Source organism: Strix aluco, chromosome 5 (assembly GCF_031877795.1).
Source record: "Strix aluco isolate bStrAlu1 chromosome 5, bStrAlu1.hap1, whole genome shotgun sequence".
Lineage (NCBI taxonomy): Eukaryota > Metazoa > Chordata > Aves > Strigiformes > Strigidae > Strix > Strix aluco.
Window position 1 is genome coordinate 47546426 of NC_133935.1, and position 18307 is coordinate 47564732.

Genomic DNA, 18307 nt, shown 5'->3' on the forward strand with positions numbered 1-18307 from the left:
CTTTCTGAGAGGAGGCTTTCTTCATCCCCTTTCACTTTCTCAAGCCTCTTCATGCTTTCCACATCACTGTTTTGAAAAGGTTTGCACTAGATTCCTAACTCTAAACTGCCATCGTATCTCCTCTGTATGCCTCGCATTTACTATGGCCAGAGCTAATGTAACTTGACTTGGCAGACGAGCCATACAATGCTTCCCACAGCAACTCTGAAGGACTGGTCCTCTGTGGATCATCACAAGCCATGCGATACAGAGACATAAGGAAAAGTTTCAAACTTCCTTTTCCTACACCAAGATATCATACTCCCAGTGAATTCATCTTTCTACTGTCTTGGGGCCTACTAACTTTAATATACTCATTGCTATCCCTGTCCACAACAGAAATAATATTTTTAAGTAGAACAATTAATAGAGTCTACTCTATTTCTTAATTCTTCACATATTAAAACTTTAAGTGTGATCAATCAGGGTCAACAGGTGACTGCAATGTAATTTTAGAACTGCTCATATTAACTGCCTAAATTTCCAGTTCATACCAAATGGGCTTGGCTCAAGAATAAACACTAAACAGTTCCAAGGAGAGTAAAGTATAACCTTGTGGTGTTTTTTTTAAGCCAAGCACATAAAGGAAACACCACTCCACATTTTATGGGTAGAACAGTAGATCACAGAATCACAGATTTGTCTAGGTTGGAAAAGACCTTGAAGATCATCCAGTTCAACCATCAACCCAATAAAGCATACTAAGAATCACAGCTCCGTGGAGAATCCTAACTAAACCTCAAACTGAGGAAGGTCTCAGATTCCAGAAGAAACCCCTGCTATGTACTCCTTCAAATGAAACAAAGGGAATGGAGAAGAAATAATATACATTCCTTTCCCATTAGGAACTAGAATAGCAAGAGTTTTGCATTCAAGCACAAAGGCTAACATACGCTATATGTATCACAGATGCATACTCTGTGTGCAAGTAGATGGACAAATATTTGCATGAAAACAACTCAAGCACAGGATGATGGGAGGCTTCCAAATAAGGGCAGAATGCTACTACTACCTTTGTTGGTGCTTAGCACAGAAACATGATACAGTAAAAGTATTGTGGACTGAAATATATCAGATATTCCCTGTCATCACTGTTCTCTTGCTCTAGAACTGCGTATCTGACACATTTTAAACATATGGAGTTGCTAAGGAATAAAAAACAAAGGTTCATGAAGAGAGGAAAACAAAGTTTGGGCATCACTCCCTTTCCATCACCTGAATCCAGTTAGCAGAACTTCAGTAAGATGAAAAGAATTATTCCTTTAGTCTGGGGGGAAAAAAAAAAAGCTTATGTTTTCTCTGATGCAGAGAAGTATTTATTTTATGAATGCATATGCAGTCATACATATGACTTTAAATGAAGCAGTACATGTTATCACTCACTGACATTCCCACATACAGATTTGGGCTTCTATCAATATTACTCAATTCAGAAAAAAAACTTCAAGCTTTCTCACCACGTATAAATCAGTCTCCCTTTTTTCCCCATGGTATTTAAAGGGTAACAATGAACTTGCTCCAAAACAACATTATCAAATTTTCAAGATATAGGAACACTTTTCAGTAAAACAAAACACAGCATGATGTACTGTTGTTGAACCACAGACTGTGATTTAATTAGCCAGAGGACTGGAGAACTACAGGAAACACATATGTGGTATGCGAATGATTCAGTAGGTATACTTCTTTCTTTGAAATTAATCCATAGGAATCCACTTCCCTTCCTCCTCCTCCACCTTTTATTCTCTTCTTTCATCTCCTCCACCTTTTATTCCCTTCTTTTATCAGCTAAGGTACTGCTTGCTGTCCTGAGGATATGAACTCTTAACTGAGGTTCCAAGCTGCTGTGACTACCAAACTATCCACTGCTCTCAGGAAAGGGAAGGTGAGAGGGAAGAAAGTGTGAGTACCCTCTGAGGCGCCCCCAGTGAATGCTAATAACCACCTTTTGCTTCTTATCCCCTCCTCCACTGTAGTCATTTCAAATAAAGTATTAGTCTTCTCGTTCTGTCCCACACTGCCATACAGCTCCACTGCATGCTGTGAAACAAAACGCATCACTAAATATTTTTCAGGATAATCCACTGTGGGATAACTTTTTTTAATACACTTTAGGTCATTTACCCTGCAAAGAGAAACATAATCTGCTTTCAAATTATGCTGTTCCAAATAAGAAGATAACAGGCTCAGTTCTCATCTCTGGCTGCTCTTGCTACGTCTCAACAGCATGCAGCAGCCAGAAAGCTGCCAGATAGGAGCAGGAGAGGATCTCCTAGGGGTACTGTTCAGTGGAACCAGGCCAACGTGGCTGGTTCTCTGCTGCCCATCCCCACCCCATTGCATGGGAGGGTAGCCAGGGGACAGGGCCGCAGCTTGAGCAGTCACATCAGCCACTACAAGATGGAATAAACTCGAGAATGAGACCACCATCCACAAGACAGTCAAAAGTCACCCTGGCTATTCCCACAGATGTAGCGTTTGCCCTGTGCAAACGACACCCTTGGAGAGTAGCAGGGAGGGACATGTGAAGCCAGGCTGTGCCAGACTGGACACTGGAAAAGCACACTTATACTATGAAGCTGTCCCATTCTGGCATCTGATAAAAAAAGATCTTCAGAAGAAGTACCTGAAGTGTGAAAGCACCCCACTGGAAGAATGAAAGAGTTTTGTTAACCCTACAGACACCTTCATAGAAAAATCAAACAGATTAGGTTCTCTACTAGTACAAATGGGGGTAACAGGACAAACCATAAAACCCTTCCTCTACTCCAAGCAGCAAAAAATACTAGGGCAAAGGCAAAAACAAGATGGCATTTGTACTGGTTTTCCAACACACAAAAAAAAAAAAAAAAATCAGGTAAAGGCAAGCCTAAAACAGGGCTTCTGACACTTAACTGTCTGAAAAGGAGTGGTTGGACTGGCAACAGTTATGAATCTCAGAAATGAGTGGTTACTTTCCTACCACTGGCTATAAAAACTGGAAACCAATAGGCTAAATTTCTTGTTCCTGTATGAAAAATATGATTAAAACTTACCTAAACCCTGGAGGAGAGACTGGTCCATAAATAAATAAAAGTACACATCACTCTCCTGCCTCACAAATACTGTATCTGTCACTCAACTAGATGTCAACTAAGCCACCTGCCTCAGTAATCCATTTTCACTGCACAGAGCACAGTTACTATGGTAGGTATATGGGATAACACTGTTTTGACTGACAGATGTTCAGGCTGGTGCAGGAATGTGTTCACCTTTACGTTGTCCTGGGGTGAGATGCCTCCTACAGATTATTTGGCACTTCATTTTTGCTTTTATAGCAAAAGCATGACTCTATGGAACCATGTTAATAGACTCTTGCTACTTCCTTGCATGTCAGAAAGCAGAAATCATGTTGATGCCAGGGGCAGTGACCTTAACGAATAAGTTAATGAAGTCAAATATGACAGCAGAACATAAGAGGCATAAGGAGACATGAAAGAATGTAGTACAGAAAGCAGAGCACAGCTGAAGTGTTCAGCCTTCACTATGAGCTATATTGTCACGTACATACTACTAAGCATATGCTCATTAGCACATGAAAGGAAAAGGAAAGAGAACCTTTCCTCTTCCACCTCCCTCCTTCCCCTGCTTGTAACCTGGGAAATGGGAGGAACTGCAAGAACTTCACACTACTCTCCTGTGAGCAAATGGCAGGGAAGGAATGGAAAGCGCTAAAAGTCTCAGACCTTTCTTTCTTTCCATTAGCCAGAAGAGACCCCAGATGAAGCAGCTACAGGCTGAACTGCTCTTGAAGGTACAGAATTGCAATCAAGATGCTGTTCTGACAACCATCAGGCCAAGAATCACATGTGCTGCCTCTCTCTCTGCTCCCTGTTATTGCAGGCAAGCCATACACCTACAAAGTCACCACAAATCAAGCAACTGAACTGTGCTTTTAGACGGTCACCTTGCCACTACATACAAAGTTAAGTACACACCACTGTCACCAGATACTTACAGGTGATCTGCCTAGCCAAAACCAAAACAAAACAATGTTCCCAAACTCAGATCTTTCAACTCAATAATATTATTTGCAGAGTGCATTTGGGAGCTTATGTTAATAAAACAAATATCACATTTAAATACTGCATGTACTACAAGTGCTGACGGAGAGCATTTTTTAAAGGAGTAAGCACAATACATGTACAGTGTTTTCCTAGGGCATTCGACTTGCAAATTCAACCAGAAATCAATAATAACGGATTGCAAGTTTGTAATTTATGTTCTTAACAGATTCCCTGGCATATCCAGTTTAGCATGGATGCTGATCACATAGGTTTTCATTTGTTTCTAGCATATTTTGTAGCTATAGCATTTAAAAACTAATAAACTAGAAGTCATTATACAAACCTGAAACAGAATGGGTAAACAAATATTGATGTGGTGAATCTGAAAAAGCTATGATTTCTTCGGATTACTAATGTATTATGTTACAGTTTCCCACTTAACTAAAACAATTCACAGTAGTAAGCACCAAACTGAGTAAAAGGTACTTGTAGAGCCAGCCCTTCTGTTGTTACTACAGAGAAAATTTCATACAAGCAAAAGAAAGCACGAACACACCTATCTATGTTCATATGCGTGTGCTTTTCTAGCTCAGTATAACTGCGTACCTCCCAACACATTCTTTGCAACAGACATTTTATTTTTAACTGTCTGATGAAAGTTAACTTGGGGAAGGCAAGAGCGGGACATTTGTAATGAAGACTGAAAATGAATGGGCATCGCTGTATCACTATCAGAGCAGCATTCCAGGACATACAAAGATTAAACGTTACAAGTCTGCATCACACCAGGCTTCAGAAATACACCTGGTGTTTCCTCCGTTAGCTGCTGTTTATCAGATACACATGCGGCCTTCCAGTGGGAAGTGATGGGCTAACAAAAGTTACTTTTCAGGGATAGGTGGGTTTAGAAAGTAGAGCTCAACTCTGGAGCCAGACTAAATTCCAGTTGCAGAGGAAGAAAACAATTTTAATTGAGGACTAATTCTACTTTTGATAGCTAAATCATTCTGCAGTAACCAATTGGCTCACCCACAAAGAATTATCTGGTGTATAATTGCTTCAATACTGATTAATAAATAATAACTGATGGAGAGACTTTGCTGGCAGCTAATAACCAGCTGCAGAAAAGAAGGCCTAAGGAAGAGCCTCAGGCCTTTAACCCAGGTAGTCATTAACTGACAGAAAATGCCTGGTCTTGAGGTCATTACTGCTATCATATAAAAATATTAATATATTTTTCAAATACAGAATAATTTTCTAAAAGCTACAGGCTGAACTGCACAATAAGTGCAGAGTTAGTTTAGCGAGAACTGATGGTTTTGGTTTTTTCTAGCAACTAACAAATGACAGAGCCCAATGGGGAAAAAGTTATTCTGAATAGCTGTTCAACTTGATTTATATTTTTTTAGACTATTAATGAAAGTCAGCTCTTCAGTCTCCTCAAACTGATCACTGCACTGTAGACAAGGGAACGCCCAGCCCAGCTCTTCAGCATCTCATGGATCGCTAGAAGCACTACACTACCTCCAGTCATCTTGTCTTAAGGACAAATATAAAACCATGATCTCATCATGCTGGACCTAAACTAACATGAGCTGTTGGACATGCACTGATTCTGACCTAAGTCTACTTATGTGACTGTTCACTAGCCCTTCGCGGGCAAAAATGATTTTCCACTTGTGCAGAATCAAACAACTATTACTGCATAGATCCCATTTTCGAGACCACTCTATCTTTGTGATATCTAATTACATCTTAGATAAAGTAATAATAAAACAAAAGTACAGCAATAAAGGTTGGCCTTACTGTGGTATGACTCTTCTCATAAGAACTTTCTTAACCTCAAGATCTTTCTCTATATCATGACAAATTACTCGGCACTGATGACTCTACAGCAATGTTTAATATAACTGAAGCCACATGTACCCAGTTGTAAAGGTCTCTTCAAAATGTAACGCACATGGATTCAGCCAGCCAGCCAGCGGAGGTCCTACCCTAAGCAGCTGACCAAGCTGTGGTCAGGCCCACACACTGCCAGTCCTGCAATACATGCTGCAACCATTTTGGAATTGGAGCAGGAGTAGCAAAAGTGAAAATTCCTTTCAGCACTGCCTTCCATCCACATTCCTCCTCCCACTCACCACCACCCAGACAGATAGCCACTTCCTTTCACTGTTGCTCACTCCCATCTGCTCTGGTGCTGCCTGCACTTGCTCTTCTAACCCCTGCACCCACAATTCCTCCTGACTCCACTCCTTTCCACACACTTTATTTTTTCTTTTTAGCAGATACTCCCTCTGACAAGAACCAAACACTTTAAGTCTGCCAGTTGTCACTTCATTTCCATACCTATCTCCACACCCCATCCACAGCAAAAGAGAATAGTAGAAGATGAATCTCCCTGAAACATCTCTCTCAAGCAATTCATTCATCTCCACTGATACACTGTGCTTTGCCCCTGAGCATTCACTCCTTCCACTAACTGAAAAGAGAAAGAATTAGCAGGACAAAAAAAGGAATTAAAATGACTTATGAGACAGTGAGAAGGAATGCAGGATAGTGAGGTTCCATGTCCACCTGACAAAGGAATGAGAAACAGAGGGTTTGGAGAACAGAAGTACAGCTAAACATGAAGTACAGTAAATATAAACCCAGACAGGGCAAAAATAAAAAACAGTAGGAAAAGGCCTACTGGATTGAAAGCACAGATAAAAGACAACAATGAAGAGACAGAGATGATATGACAGGCATTACAATCCAGCCAGCAATATTATGCTTTTAAGAATTACTGACAAAGAATATATGTAAGAGGTATGATTAGGAAACACAACATATGAGTAGAAGCAAGCAAGCATGTGAACGTAAATGAAGTTTTCTGGATTGTTGCACAGCGCAAAGATGACAGTACACAGATCCCATAATTTTCAACAGATACACCTGGCACAACTGCTAGAGCCATACAAAGATCAGCTAAACCAGCTCATAAGGGTATCCCTCCTCCCTCAACACAGCATTACCTCAGGCAGCAACCTGATAGAACTATACTGCTCCCTAGTCCACAGCAGCATAGATGATGGCACCATAGTCCTTTCCATAGGAATCAAGCCCCTGCCCGAAGGCAAAGGCAGTTGCAGTGATTTCCTGTAATCCCAGACAAATCTGAACAACATATTATATATCTGTAATGCATATAAGTCAACTCTGCTTTTAAATTACCTGCTCTGGAAGGGATTCTGATCAGACTCACATGGACTAAAAAGTTATGCTAATGATTCACATCCACTGAGCTGTGCTCCTAGAAAAGCATTGCTTAATTCCCCTTTCCAAATTAATTTTAGTATATGAAATATAGAACATCTTCATGTCTGCAAGAATTATATAGGATTGGCTATTTTGATTAGCTACCTAAGCTTTCCAAAAGTCAGTTTCTGTTTATAACTGGATTTGTACTGAATCTCACGCTTAGGTTAAAATTAATTTTGAGGTCAATGTCATTCTTTGAGAAAAACTAAACGAATAACACTTAACCATTTTTGAGGAACAAAGCTGCTTTTAATCTGTTTCTTCTATTCCTCGGGGAGTTTATCTACCCCTGACCTTTAATAAGACTGGTCAGCAGGAAGAGAGGTGAGATGTTAATCATTAACATGCTGTCAAAATTTGAAAGGACAGCCCTCCCCTCCCCAAATGTTTTGTGTACCAAAACCAGGTTCATGAAAGTGCCAAAATAAAAGTATATGCAAGCTGAAGTCTTTTAGGTGTCCACTATATGTCTACAAAATAAATACAATACACATTACATCAACTGAAGAAAGATTCCCCAATGCAAGAAATGGTCTATCAAGATGGTTCAATATGGAGGTTCAGTTAATCTTCCTAAACATTCATTTATGTTTATATATGTATTATACATTTACGTTCATTGCCATGGATATGGGAGTAACTAAATTTTAGTAAAAAAGTGGCTTCAGAGGAAACCATGAAGTTTAGAATTGCATGTGCCAAGATTCAGGTAATTTCAAATTCACCCAGTACTGTCCATGAACTCCTGGGACTGCAATACAAAAGCCTCAAAAAGATGGATTATCTCAGCAATTCATCTGAATAAACACAGCTCTGAAGTCTTTGCCATGAGCTCACACTTTAAAAGATACTCCTTCAACAAAACCGAACAACAATTAAAAGATGATCAGATCACAAATGGACTGAAAAACAGCAAGATATATTTAACCAATAATTCTGTGTAAACTATTTAGGTGTTCCTGAGCATTAATATACCTCTCTGTGTTAAGGGCATTATAAAAAATGAGAGCTAAAACTCTAGATCAACTGAACAATTTTATGGGATAAGAGACTATCACAACCTGTGTAGGCTTTTGGTCTTCAAGTCTTTGTGAAGATTACCCCCTGATTTGCATAATTGATGGCAAAGTTCTGTATAGTGGTACAGTCAAGGGGATGGAGTATTTGTATTTATGTCCAGACTCAAGCATAACTATCAGGCTCTAGTAGCCACAAATTCCTAACAAATTAATACCTGGATTTTCTCTTCGGATTCCTGTTAAACCTAAAGTCTTGAGAACAGTTTTGCCAAACACGAGAACAGCAGAAAGTTATCAATTATTGTCTGTAAGACATGAGTATGCCTCTGTCTTCAGGGTATAAAACCTACTCAAGCAGCAAAAGTCTATAGCATTCAAGCAGAAAAAAAAAAAATCTACAGCATATGAGCTCTGAATAACACTACAAGAAAATAAGATTCTCCTCGAGTTAAAGAGGAAGTAGGCTGTATCTTTCAAATCTATGGTTCTGAGGTCCATCCCCCATGTTGCACGTATCTGCTTACATGAATGTTGGAAGCTACTGCTTGCAGCTGTTTCTCAGATGAGTCTAGGACATTTCAAAGTGAGACAACAAGGTAGTATTATGTATGACAAACTTGCAAGTGTTACACTGTATTAGAGCACAAGGAACACGAGACTATACACCAAATAACTTCCATCTTATTAGAGCTAAAGGAGAATCTCAAGTAACCAGTGTTTTCTAAAGCTGAAAAATACCAGACCATTCTTAGTTTAAGACCAAATCCTTCAGCAGGTGGAGTACATTACAATGGAACCCATCAACTCCTACCTGGACAGAAGTCTGTTTCAATACTGGCTGAGTAAGAAATGGCCTGATATCTCAGCCTGTTCTATCAGGGCAGTGAACACTCCTCTGACTACTGCAACAGCCAGAGGCACCCAATTCCTCATCCCAAGAGCAATGCCTCTTGTCCAGATAATTAATCTGCTGGTACCAACATTAAAACCAGGCATCCACCTCTCCCTCCTTACTTCTTCGCCCTGGCACTTGTGAGGTCTTTTCTAAACTAATTCAACTCACTAAACTGATAAAGAAACAACCTGGCCAAAAAAAAAAACCAAAGGAAACAACCCAAACCAAAGCCCCCTCCCCCCCAAAAAAAAAACCAACAAATCCAACAGCTTTCAGTCATTGTAGGTAATCACCGGGACTGCAAGCATTGCCACAGTAGTTCCCACATCCTTACACTCACAAGTTAAAGTACCTCAGAGAACCACTTCCTAGCCATGCATCCTCTTCCTCTTTCATGGGGCCAGAGGGTAGTGTCATAGTCTGCTGGCCATGGTATAAAAGGGCTGGAGAGGAGTGAAAGGCTCCCCACTGTCCTACCCCGTTGTCCCAGCAACAAAAAATAATACTCATTTCCTGATCACTTCAGTATGGCCTCCATGAGGGATGCCAATGCAGAGGATTATCCTGGGTCCACCCTCCCACATCTACAGCACAGAACTGAATCTGTACTAGGGCTTTGGCAGTCACACAAAAAGCTGGATCAGAGAACTGATCTGGATGAAAACTCGCCACATTTTCATTTATTTTTTCAGGTCAGTTTTCAGATATATCATACAGCTCTACAGAGCTGAGGGCTGGCACACGAAAGCGAAAGAAAACCCTTGGCTCAGAGAAGGTGGGATCAGCTCCCTCCACAGCAGCTCAATGGTTAGGCTAGCTAAAAGTGGTTACAAAGGTGTTCCTTGACCTCTATCAGCCACAGAAGGGAGGCCTGCAGTCTCTCCTCGTGCCCCCTGGCCACAGTACAGTTATAGAGCATTTGCAAAAGCAGAAGGTAAACACCCCCTTTGCTCAAACACACAGCTTAAACTGCAGTCTAGCCCTCTGCTTCCAAAACTAGCTCTGTTTTGTTATTCACAGTAACTAAGAAGGAAGGGCTTCTCTGTACGTTCACCTGAAAAATCAAGATGACAGCACTGTGAAATATTCTATTAAGTTGACAGCATTTCTCATGTATGTTTTGGCTTGTTATACAGTTCTGAGCTTGATATTTGTAAACAAAAACAAAACTGACATAAATAAAGGATTTTCTCTCTTTTTTTCATGGCATAACTCCTGGAATCGTGCCATATTTGGAAACAACAGCTCCAGAAAGTTAGTGCTTCCATCAACCTGGACCTCCATAGGGAGCTGATAGGTTGTAAAGTCCTGCTCCTGAGCAAGAGATCTAAGATAGGAATTACTTATCAGCCACCTGAGCTAGCACACAGCACACCAAGGGACATGTCAGTAGTGAAGGAAGGAGACTGGAAACCCTGCCAGTATTGCTGCTTTCTTTTAATAAAGTCCCACAAACACTGATATTGAAAAGGCTACAGGAAAAACAAAAGAAAACTTCCCAAGAAAAATCAAAGTGAAACAGCATATTTAAAAGTTTAAAATGTCATCAGACAATCACACCTACTAAGCTAATCAGTTACAAAAAGTATCAAACCAAAAACGTTTGACAAACCTTCAGAAAATGTCCCAAACAACACACACTATCATTAAATAAACTGGCAAATTTTAGGAATGTTAATCAAGAAAATACTTTAAGTACCTGATGTTATGATCCTTTACAAAAAGGGAGCATTTTCAAAATAACAGTGTATTTGATACAACATTAGAAATACTTACAACTACTCCACTCTTGGTGACAGTTTCTCGGTATGTAAAATTGCACACTGCCCACGCTAGGTAATACGTGGACATGAGTGGGGTCTGTGAAAAGTGATCTGTAACCCATCCATCTTCTTCAAAGACAGAAGTTTCAACTGGCATGTTGGACAAAGATAAGTAAGTTGCTTGATGCCTGATGCTGATTTTGAAAGTGGCCTTGTAGATGGGCTCATCAAAGCAAGGAAAGGCTTTTCTGGCATGAGTAGGAGAAAACTGTGTAACACCAAGAAACCTAGAAAAGAAGCAAGAAAAAAAAAAGCCATTACTAACTGTGCACAGCACTTGATTCATGGATGTACCATATAAGATATATTGCTTGACTATTGTGGCTTAAGGGTGGAAAAAAAAAAAAAAAAAAAACAAACTGTACAAAGTATACAGTGTTTGAACACTGCTTTATCACTTCCTCACTACCTGTACTGCAACACAACTGATATAAAGTCTACTAATTTCCTACAAATTTGCAGACAACACACTGATGTTAAATAAATAATCCCTTGCCTGAGGGAGGGAGTCCTCAATTCAAACTAGGATTTAACAGACTTCAGGGAGTTCAGTCTGCCCTCCAACACTGACAGGGCACTCCACGTTTCTTTGGACATGAGAACTTACGGTCACATAGTGCACTCAAGAGGGTCATTGTTTTCCACTGCTGATTACTTCTGTACCGTTTGCATGTAGGTCTGAGACACACTACTATACAGCACTGCTGTGACTGTGTAAGACCAAAAACCCACTCTGTGAGCTTTGCAGAATTACAAATATAAGCAAACGATTAAACAAGCAGAGAGTAGTTCACCATTCTTCTACATGTGCTTTTCTTTTCTGGTGTATTTTATAGAGAACAAATTGACATTCTCAGCTAATGGGTCAAATTATGAAAAAAATCTGTGAAGGAGGAAAAGATATTTACTATGACATTGTACAGAATGGAAAGGCTTTAGTTTGAGAGTAAAATCTGTACCTCTTTGCTTTGGAACAAAAGAGATTTTAATCCAGATAGAGGATAGGAACCTTTCTGGATAGAGACTTGTATTTACACATTTGGAGAAAACCCATGTACAATGATCCCTTTGCAGAAACAAGAAGCTACAATTCAAAGGCTGAATTATGGGGTTCGATAAGAATATTTACTGGCAGCATGCAGGATGAGAAAATGACTATGAGCCAACTATGCAACTGTAAAGGTAGCACATATGTAGGCTTTTTGAGTGGTATTGATTCACGTCTCCCTTTCCAAGGTTCCATCAGTGGAAATAACCACGCAATTTTAGATACCAGGTAAACATTTACCAGAATTTTAGAGGTTGACTAATCATCTGTTATTTCTCTGGGGGAAAGAGGATGGGTGGATAGATTTGATATAATGAAAACAGTGGCACCTGTTATTAATCAGTCTAGAAGCATTATTCTGCAGTATGATACTCTCTAACACCAAAGGGAAAAGAATCTGTAGCCTATAAGGAAAACAAGTTATCTAATTAACTTTTTCTCAAACTTCCTGCATTTTATACATATTTTGGAGCATTGTTTTAAAACAAAAATGATGAAATAAACTTCTTGAAATGTTACACTTTTATCTTGCTCTAGTGCATCCATGCGTGATAGAGAACCAGATACATGTTTTCTAGTGAAATTATCACCTCTTTCAAATAAGGCTAATTTTTTTAAAACTTAAAAAAAAATTCACCACTGAAGCAGTTACTATTGGTCTTTTGTCTAAAATAAAAACCCTTATCTGGCTAGAAATTATTGACGGAATTAATCATATCACATTTTTCTTGTCTCATCATAAAACATGGATTACTAAAATCATAATTCTGCATAAAGCTGCTAAATATAAGGTAAAAAGTTGGTGCCAGGTATTCCAGTCTTAATCCAACAAAATTCCATATTCTCAGTGGAGTTGCACTACTGCAACAAAGCCAAATGAGCCAGTTAAATGAATCAAAGTAATTTAACTTATATGCAAACTATTTCAAGTGGACCTGATTCTGCATTCTAGGCTTACTCTAAACAGCTACAAACATCGACAGAAGTTTCAAATGAGCACGAAAAACTGTACTGGCCTGTTACTAATAAAGCAAGAATAATGAACTTTCCTCTGCAATTAACAATTTTAATGAGCTCAGACACACATGTAAATGCATACTTAGGGAATACTGCATATATCCAACACCCTCTAAATAAGGAAGTGGGTTTTTCACTCCACTTCTTGCAGATCCTATCAGTAGTCTTCTAATACTTATGTTTTAGGCCATTGAAACAATCCCTTCACCAGGCTAATAGAACTTCATAAACTCCGCATCTTCTGTACTCTCACAGATAGATATATCCACATACACATAACTGGACAAACACTGGGCAGTCAATATTTCATACTACCAATAACAGTGATATTTATAACGTGCATTACTATCAAACATCGACTTGCTTGTTGTGCCATAAAGTGAAACAAAAAACACTGCTTCCTAAAGACTAAACTCTTACACGTTTAAAAAACAAAACCACCCAAAACATTGTCTGTATCTATTTCTCTCTGTGTTAGGAGGCAAAATCAAGCAAAACTTCTATAGCATGCGAAAAGTGAAGAGCAGGCTGAAGGATTTCATCCATCTCTCTACACACCTCTCTGGGCACTGACATTTTTATCTCCAATTCCCCAAAATATCACCATAAAAAGTTGTACTCCTGGGAATGACAGCCTTGCAGCCTGTCTTCTCAGCATACCCACGGCAGTAATTTGCAGGTGTTTTAATTCCACCTCATCTATTAAAGGAAGACATGTGTTTCCTCAACAACCTATCTATTTTGACATCTTAGTTGTTATAAGATGGAAGAATATGTCTGTTTGTTTTGTCTGCACGATGTAAGATTTTTTTTTCCTTTTCATTTATGCCAAACTTTGATGTTCATTTAAATTATGCGTGCATATTCTTATGGTACTCTACAGTAGCTCTGTATTAAATGTCTGTTGATTACTGCCAGTAAATTCTGGCACATAATGCAAAGTAAATTTGTAGCATATCACTTGTATTTTACATTTCAATTAAAGTAGCAAAGATTGCAGTAAGAAAATAAATACTTTTATGCAGCTATCAACATTTCAGGCTGATTTATGACTTTCACCTGTGAAGACCACAGAAAATGAACTAACTTTAGGAAAAAAAATTATAAAGTGAAGGCATTACTGTGTTTGTGAAGCCTCACAGTTCACCAGAGTTATTCACTCCTCATGTACAACAAATATGAAAAATGATGGTTTAGACCCTTTTATAGCAACTGCTACTCCAACAAGGTTGCTGTATTTTAATCGAATATAAAGATGTCAAAAAGCTAAACCCCTGTTGGAACATCAAGGTCTCTCAGAGCATGAGAAGCCTGTCTGTCTACCATAGTAGAAGCCATCCATGTTTAAGGACTACAAATGGTTATATGTATTACATTAAAAATGGGTTATTAATCAAAATGCAAATTGCTACACTGCAAGAGCATGCTCTGAACAAAGAAGTGCCCTGGTTTAGAATGTGTATTATTTACTTTAAACTATAAGTGAGTCGTTAAGCCTATGACAGTCGAAAAAACAGTACTTCTATTAAACACCTTAAACTATAACCAGGCATTGATTACAGTTTTAAAAACGTTTTACTGAAAGAAATATAAATGAGCCTGTGTAAAGAAAAAAATGCCACCGATTTCAATATAACAATGCTACCTTATACAAGGTAAGGATCTTGCCCACTATGATGATATTCAAGTACATTAAAAACAAAGCGACTTGTATCTGAAAGGTTTCACAAACGAGTACTGGGAAACACATTTTACCATCGCTTTCCACACTGTGTCTTAAGCTATCTTGATGATTCAAAGAGCAAACAGGCTTTTTTTTGTTGGTTTTTAAATCATAACTGGGGCATCAGTACTGAAGTGTGGTACAGTAACTTTGGAGAAATGTCACTGCCACACCTGTTTGACACTTCAATTATTCCTACACAAAGCCTAAATACGCAAGAAAAATACTTAAATACTTTCATGGGTTTATAAAGTGAATTATACCCCCTGCTGCTAACAGTATTTTGTTTTCTGATTTGCCCAATTCCATGCAAGTCCATAAGAACTCCCGATTACCCCAGTATTTCACCCCTCCATTTACCCACATCTTTTCCTACAATCATTCTTTTTCAGATTTCCATTTTATTTCACTGTGATGATAAATCGCACAAACTTAATTTCAATCCTGCTTGCAGTTCTAACATCGGGCTGTTTAAAATTGTCAGTAATCACAGTAATGAAAATGTTTTAATACAAGGGCGGTTGATTTAATTGAGTTGGTAAGCACTCTTTTTCTGACTTGTATTTTTGCCCAGTTCATCCAACTATAAACTCTTTGCTTCACTTTGCCACACAGAACAGTAAGAGAAAACCTGACACTTCACAGATGTTTCAAGAAAGGACAGCTTAAAAAAACCCTAATTCTACAATGATAAACCATGCCAAAACTATCCAGAAGCCCGTCCCATCTTTCCTCTCTATTACAAATCCTGATTGTGGTTGAAGAAAACTACTTAAAAAAAAGCTCTGTAACTGCCTCAACGGGGGCCTCCACAGTGACCGTGCCTACCGTAACAAGGGCCTCAAAAGGGACCCAAGAGCTACAATAACAAGAGTAAATAGAGAACTGCATTGAGCACAGTGAAAACTGCCCAGGTTTGTCCTGTCACGGGGTGTAAATGTGCAGCGATCCGGCTGCACCAGGTGGAGTAAACGTATTCGCGTTACGTGAAACAACATCCCACCACCTTTTTCTTCAAATAATGAAATAAAAACAAAACAGCAGAGAAGTTCTGCTCCCCTACACGCTGCTATCTGTAAGCTGGCGAGGCCGTCACACGAGGACACGCGGTAGCCGGGCACAGAGGCAGCGTTCATCAAGCAGACCCGCAGTCTCCGTGCCGGGCTGCCGCGGCAGGGACAGAGCCGCCGGGGTGTTTCACTCGTGCCACCCCTGGAAGTTCACTCGCTCCCACCGTCCATTTCCAAGCCGCGCTGGGGCACCCCCTGACCCGCCGCCGTCCCCTCCCGAGGCGGGGGGCGCAGGCGGAGCGCTCCGCTCACCCGCCGCCCGCCCCAGCTCACCCCGGCCCGCCCCGGCCTCCCGCACGGCCCCGGACCGCAGCCGCCCCGCAGCCCTGCCCGACCCAGGCGGCTCCCCCCGCCCCGGCGGCGCCCGGCCTGCCCCCCCGCCCCCCGCGCCCCCACACACCCCCACACACCCCCTCAGCTTCGCCGCCGCCTCCCACCGCCGCCCGGCCGGCGGGGCGGAGCGGGCAGGGGAGGAAGGGCTCGCGGGCCCCGAGAGCCTCCGCAGCTCCGCCTTCCCAGCGCCAGCCCTCAGGAGCGGCCGGACAGCGCGGGGGGGCGTTGGGGGGGACCCCGCCGAGAGAGGCGGCGGCGGCGGGAGGCGAGGCCCGGCCTGCGCTCGCCGAGCGCCCTGGCCACCCCCCGCCCCGCGGCAGCCGGCCGAGCCCCGCGCCCCTCGGAACCGCCGGCGCCAGGCGGCGCGGATCCCGCGGCCTCCCCCGCCTGGCGGCGCCGCGGCCCGCCGGGTCCTAGCGCCGCCCCGCCCGCCCGAAGTTCGGCGCCGAGGGGCGGGGGCCGCCAACTTCGGCCCGAGTTGAGTTGGGGCGACGCGGGCGCTACGCTACCTTCTCTCGCCGTGGAGGACGTAGGAGCTGCGGAAGAAGCCCAGCAGCTCGTTCTCGATGAGGGCGTTGTAGATGATCTTGAGGTTGTAACTTCTCTGCACCTCCAGGCTGCGGTTGAGGACGACGACGAAGACCTGGGTCGGGGGGTAGAGGAAGGAGCGGGCCACCCGCACGCCGCCGGCCAGCTTGTCCTCGGCCACGCGGACCGCCTCGATGTGCATGCGGTGGGCGTGCAGCACGATGTAGCGGCTGGCGTTGCGCACCTCCAGCTGCAAGTTCACCTCCCCGCTGAAGGTGAAGTTCTCCATGAAGGCGCTCAGCATCAGGTTGTAGTGCAGCGGCCGCAGGTGCCGCGGCAGCCGCGGTCGGGCCCAGGGCGGCAGCTGCCGCCGCCGCTGCCACTCCTCCTCCTCCTCTTCCTCCGCCGCCACCGCAGCTTCCCCGCCCCGCGCCTCTTCCTCCTCCTCCTCAGCCGGCCGGCCGGGGGGCTGCCCCGCGCCGGGCGGCTGCAGGGCTGCCCCGGAGAGGCTCCCGTTGCCGCCGGCCCGCGGCGGGCCGTCGGCGGCGGCGCCGCACTCCTCGAAGCGGACGCTGAGCAGCACGGCGATCATGGTCACCGCCAGCAGCGCCAGGATGGAGACGGCGAAGCCCAGCACCAGCCGCTTGTGCACGGCGATGTGCCGCTCCGTGGTGCGGGGTCTCGGCCCCGCCGCCTCGGCCCAGGGGCCCGGCGGCAGCCCCCGGCTGCCGTTCCGCAGGGCGGCCTCCTCCTCGATCATCATGGGGGTGACGGGCGGGCGCTTCTCCCGCTTCTCCTCCAGGGCCATCACGGCAGCGCCGCCCCCGCCTCCCGCGGGGCCGCCGCCCCCCGAGGGGGCCCCGAAAGCATGGGAGGTTCCGAAGCGGGGGGGGGCTCTCGGCCCGGGGCGGTGGGGGGGGAGGTGGGGCACGCGCCGCCGCGCCGCCTCTCACTTCCCGGCGCTCCGCATCCCCCTGGCTGCCGGCAGCCCCGCCGAGGGACGGCCCCCGGGCGGGGGGACGGGACGGGACGGGATGGGGCAGAAGCCGGCGGCGGGCGCTCCTCGCCGTCCGTCCGCCCGCCCGCCGGGGCCGCGCCGCGCAGACAACTTGTGCGGCTTCCGCGGGGCACTTCAGCACATGCCGCCGAGCGCACCTCGGCGCCCAGGGGCAGGGCTCCGCCGCCCCGGCCCCCCCCGCTAGCGCCGCCGCCCGCAGGGAGCTCGCCTCTCCCCGCGCCCCCAGCCGCCGGGGTCGGGCTCCGCGCCCGGCCCCGGCAGCGCCCGAGCCATGCGCGCCCCGCGCCGCCGCGCAGGGGGGGGTCGCCCCCGCGGGGCTCGCCCGGCACCGGACAGCGGCGGCACCGGACAGCGGCGCCGGGCCTGGCCCGTCCTTCTCCTCCCGCTCCTCCTCTTTCTCCCGGCGGGGCTGGCTCCGGAGAGTCACTCCGCGCAGCTCCTCTCT

General features: G+C 44.0%; 1 protein-coding gene across 1 annotated transcript in view; it reads right to left on the reverse strand.

Moving 5' to 3' along the window:
- TRHDE (thyrotropin releasing hormone degrading enzyme) overlaps positions 1–18074 on the reverse strand; it is a 225056-nt gene extending 206982 nt beyond the window's left edge. Inside the window, exons 1-2 of the mRNA XM_074827229.1 lie at positions 16826–18074; positions 11079–11352 (exon numbers count right to left, since the gene is read on the reverse strand). Of these exons, the coding sequence (XP_074683330.1) occupies positions 11079–11352; positions 16826–17652 (1101 nt within the window). The 5' untranslated portion in view covers positions 17653–18074. The remainder of the gene's footprint in view (positions 1–11078; positions 11353–16825) is intronic.
- Positions 18075–18307: the final 233 nt, after the last annotated feature.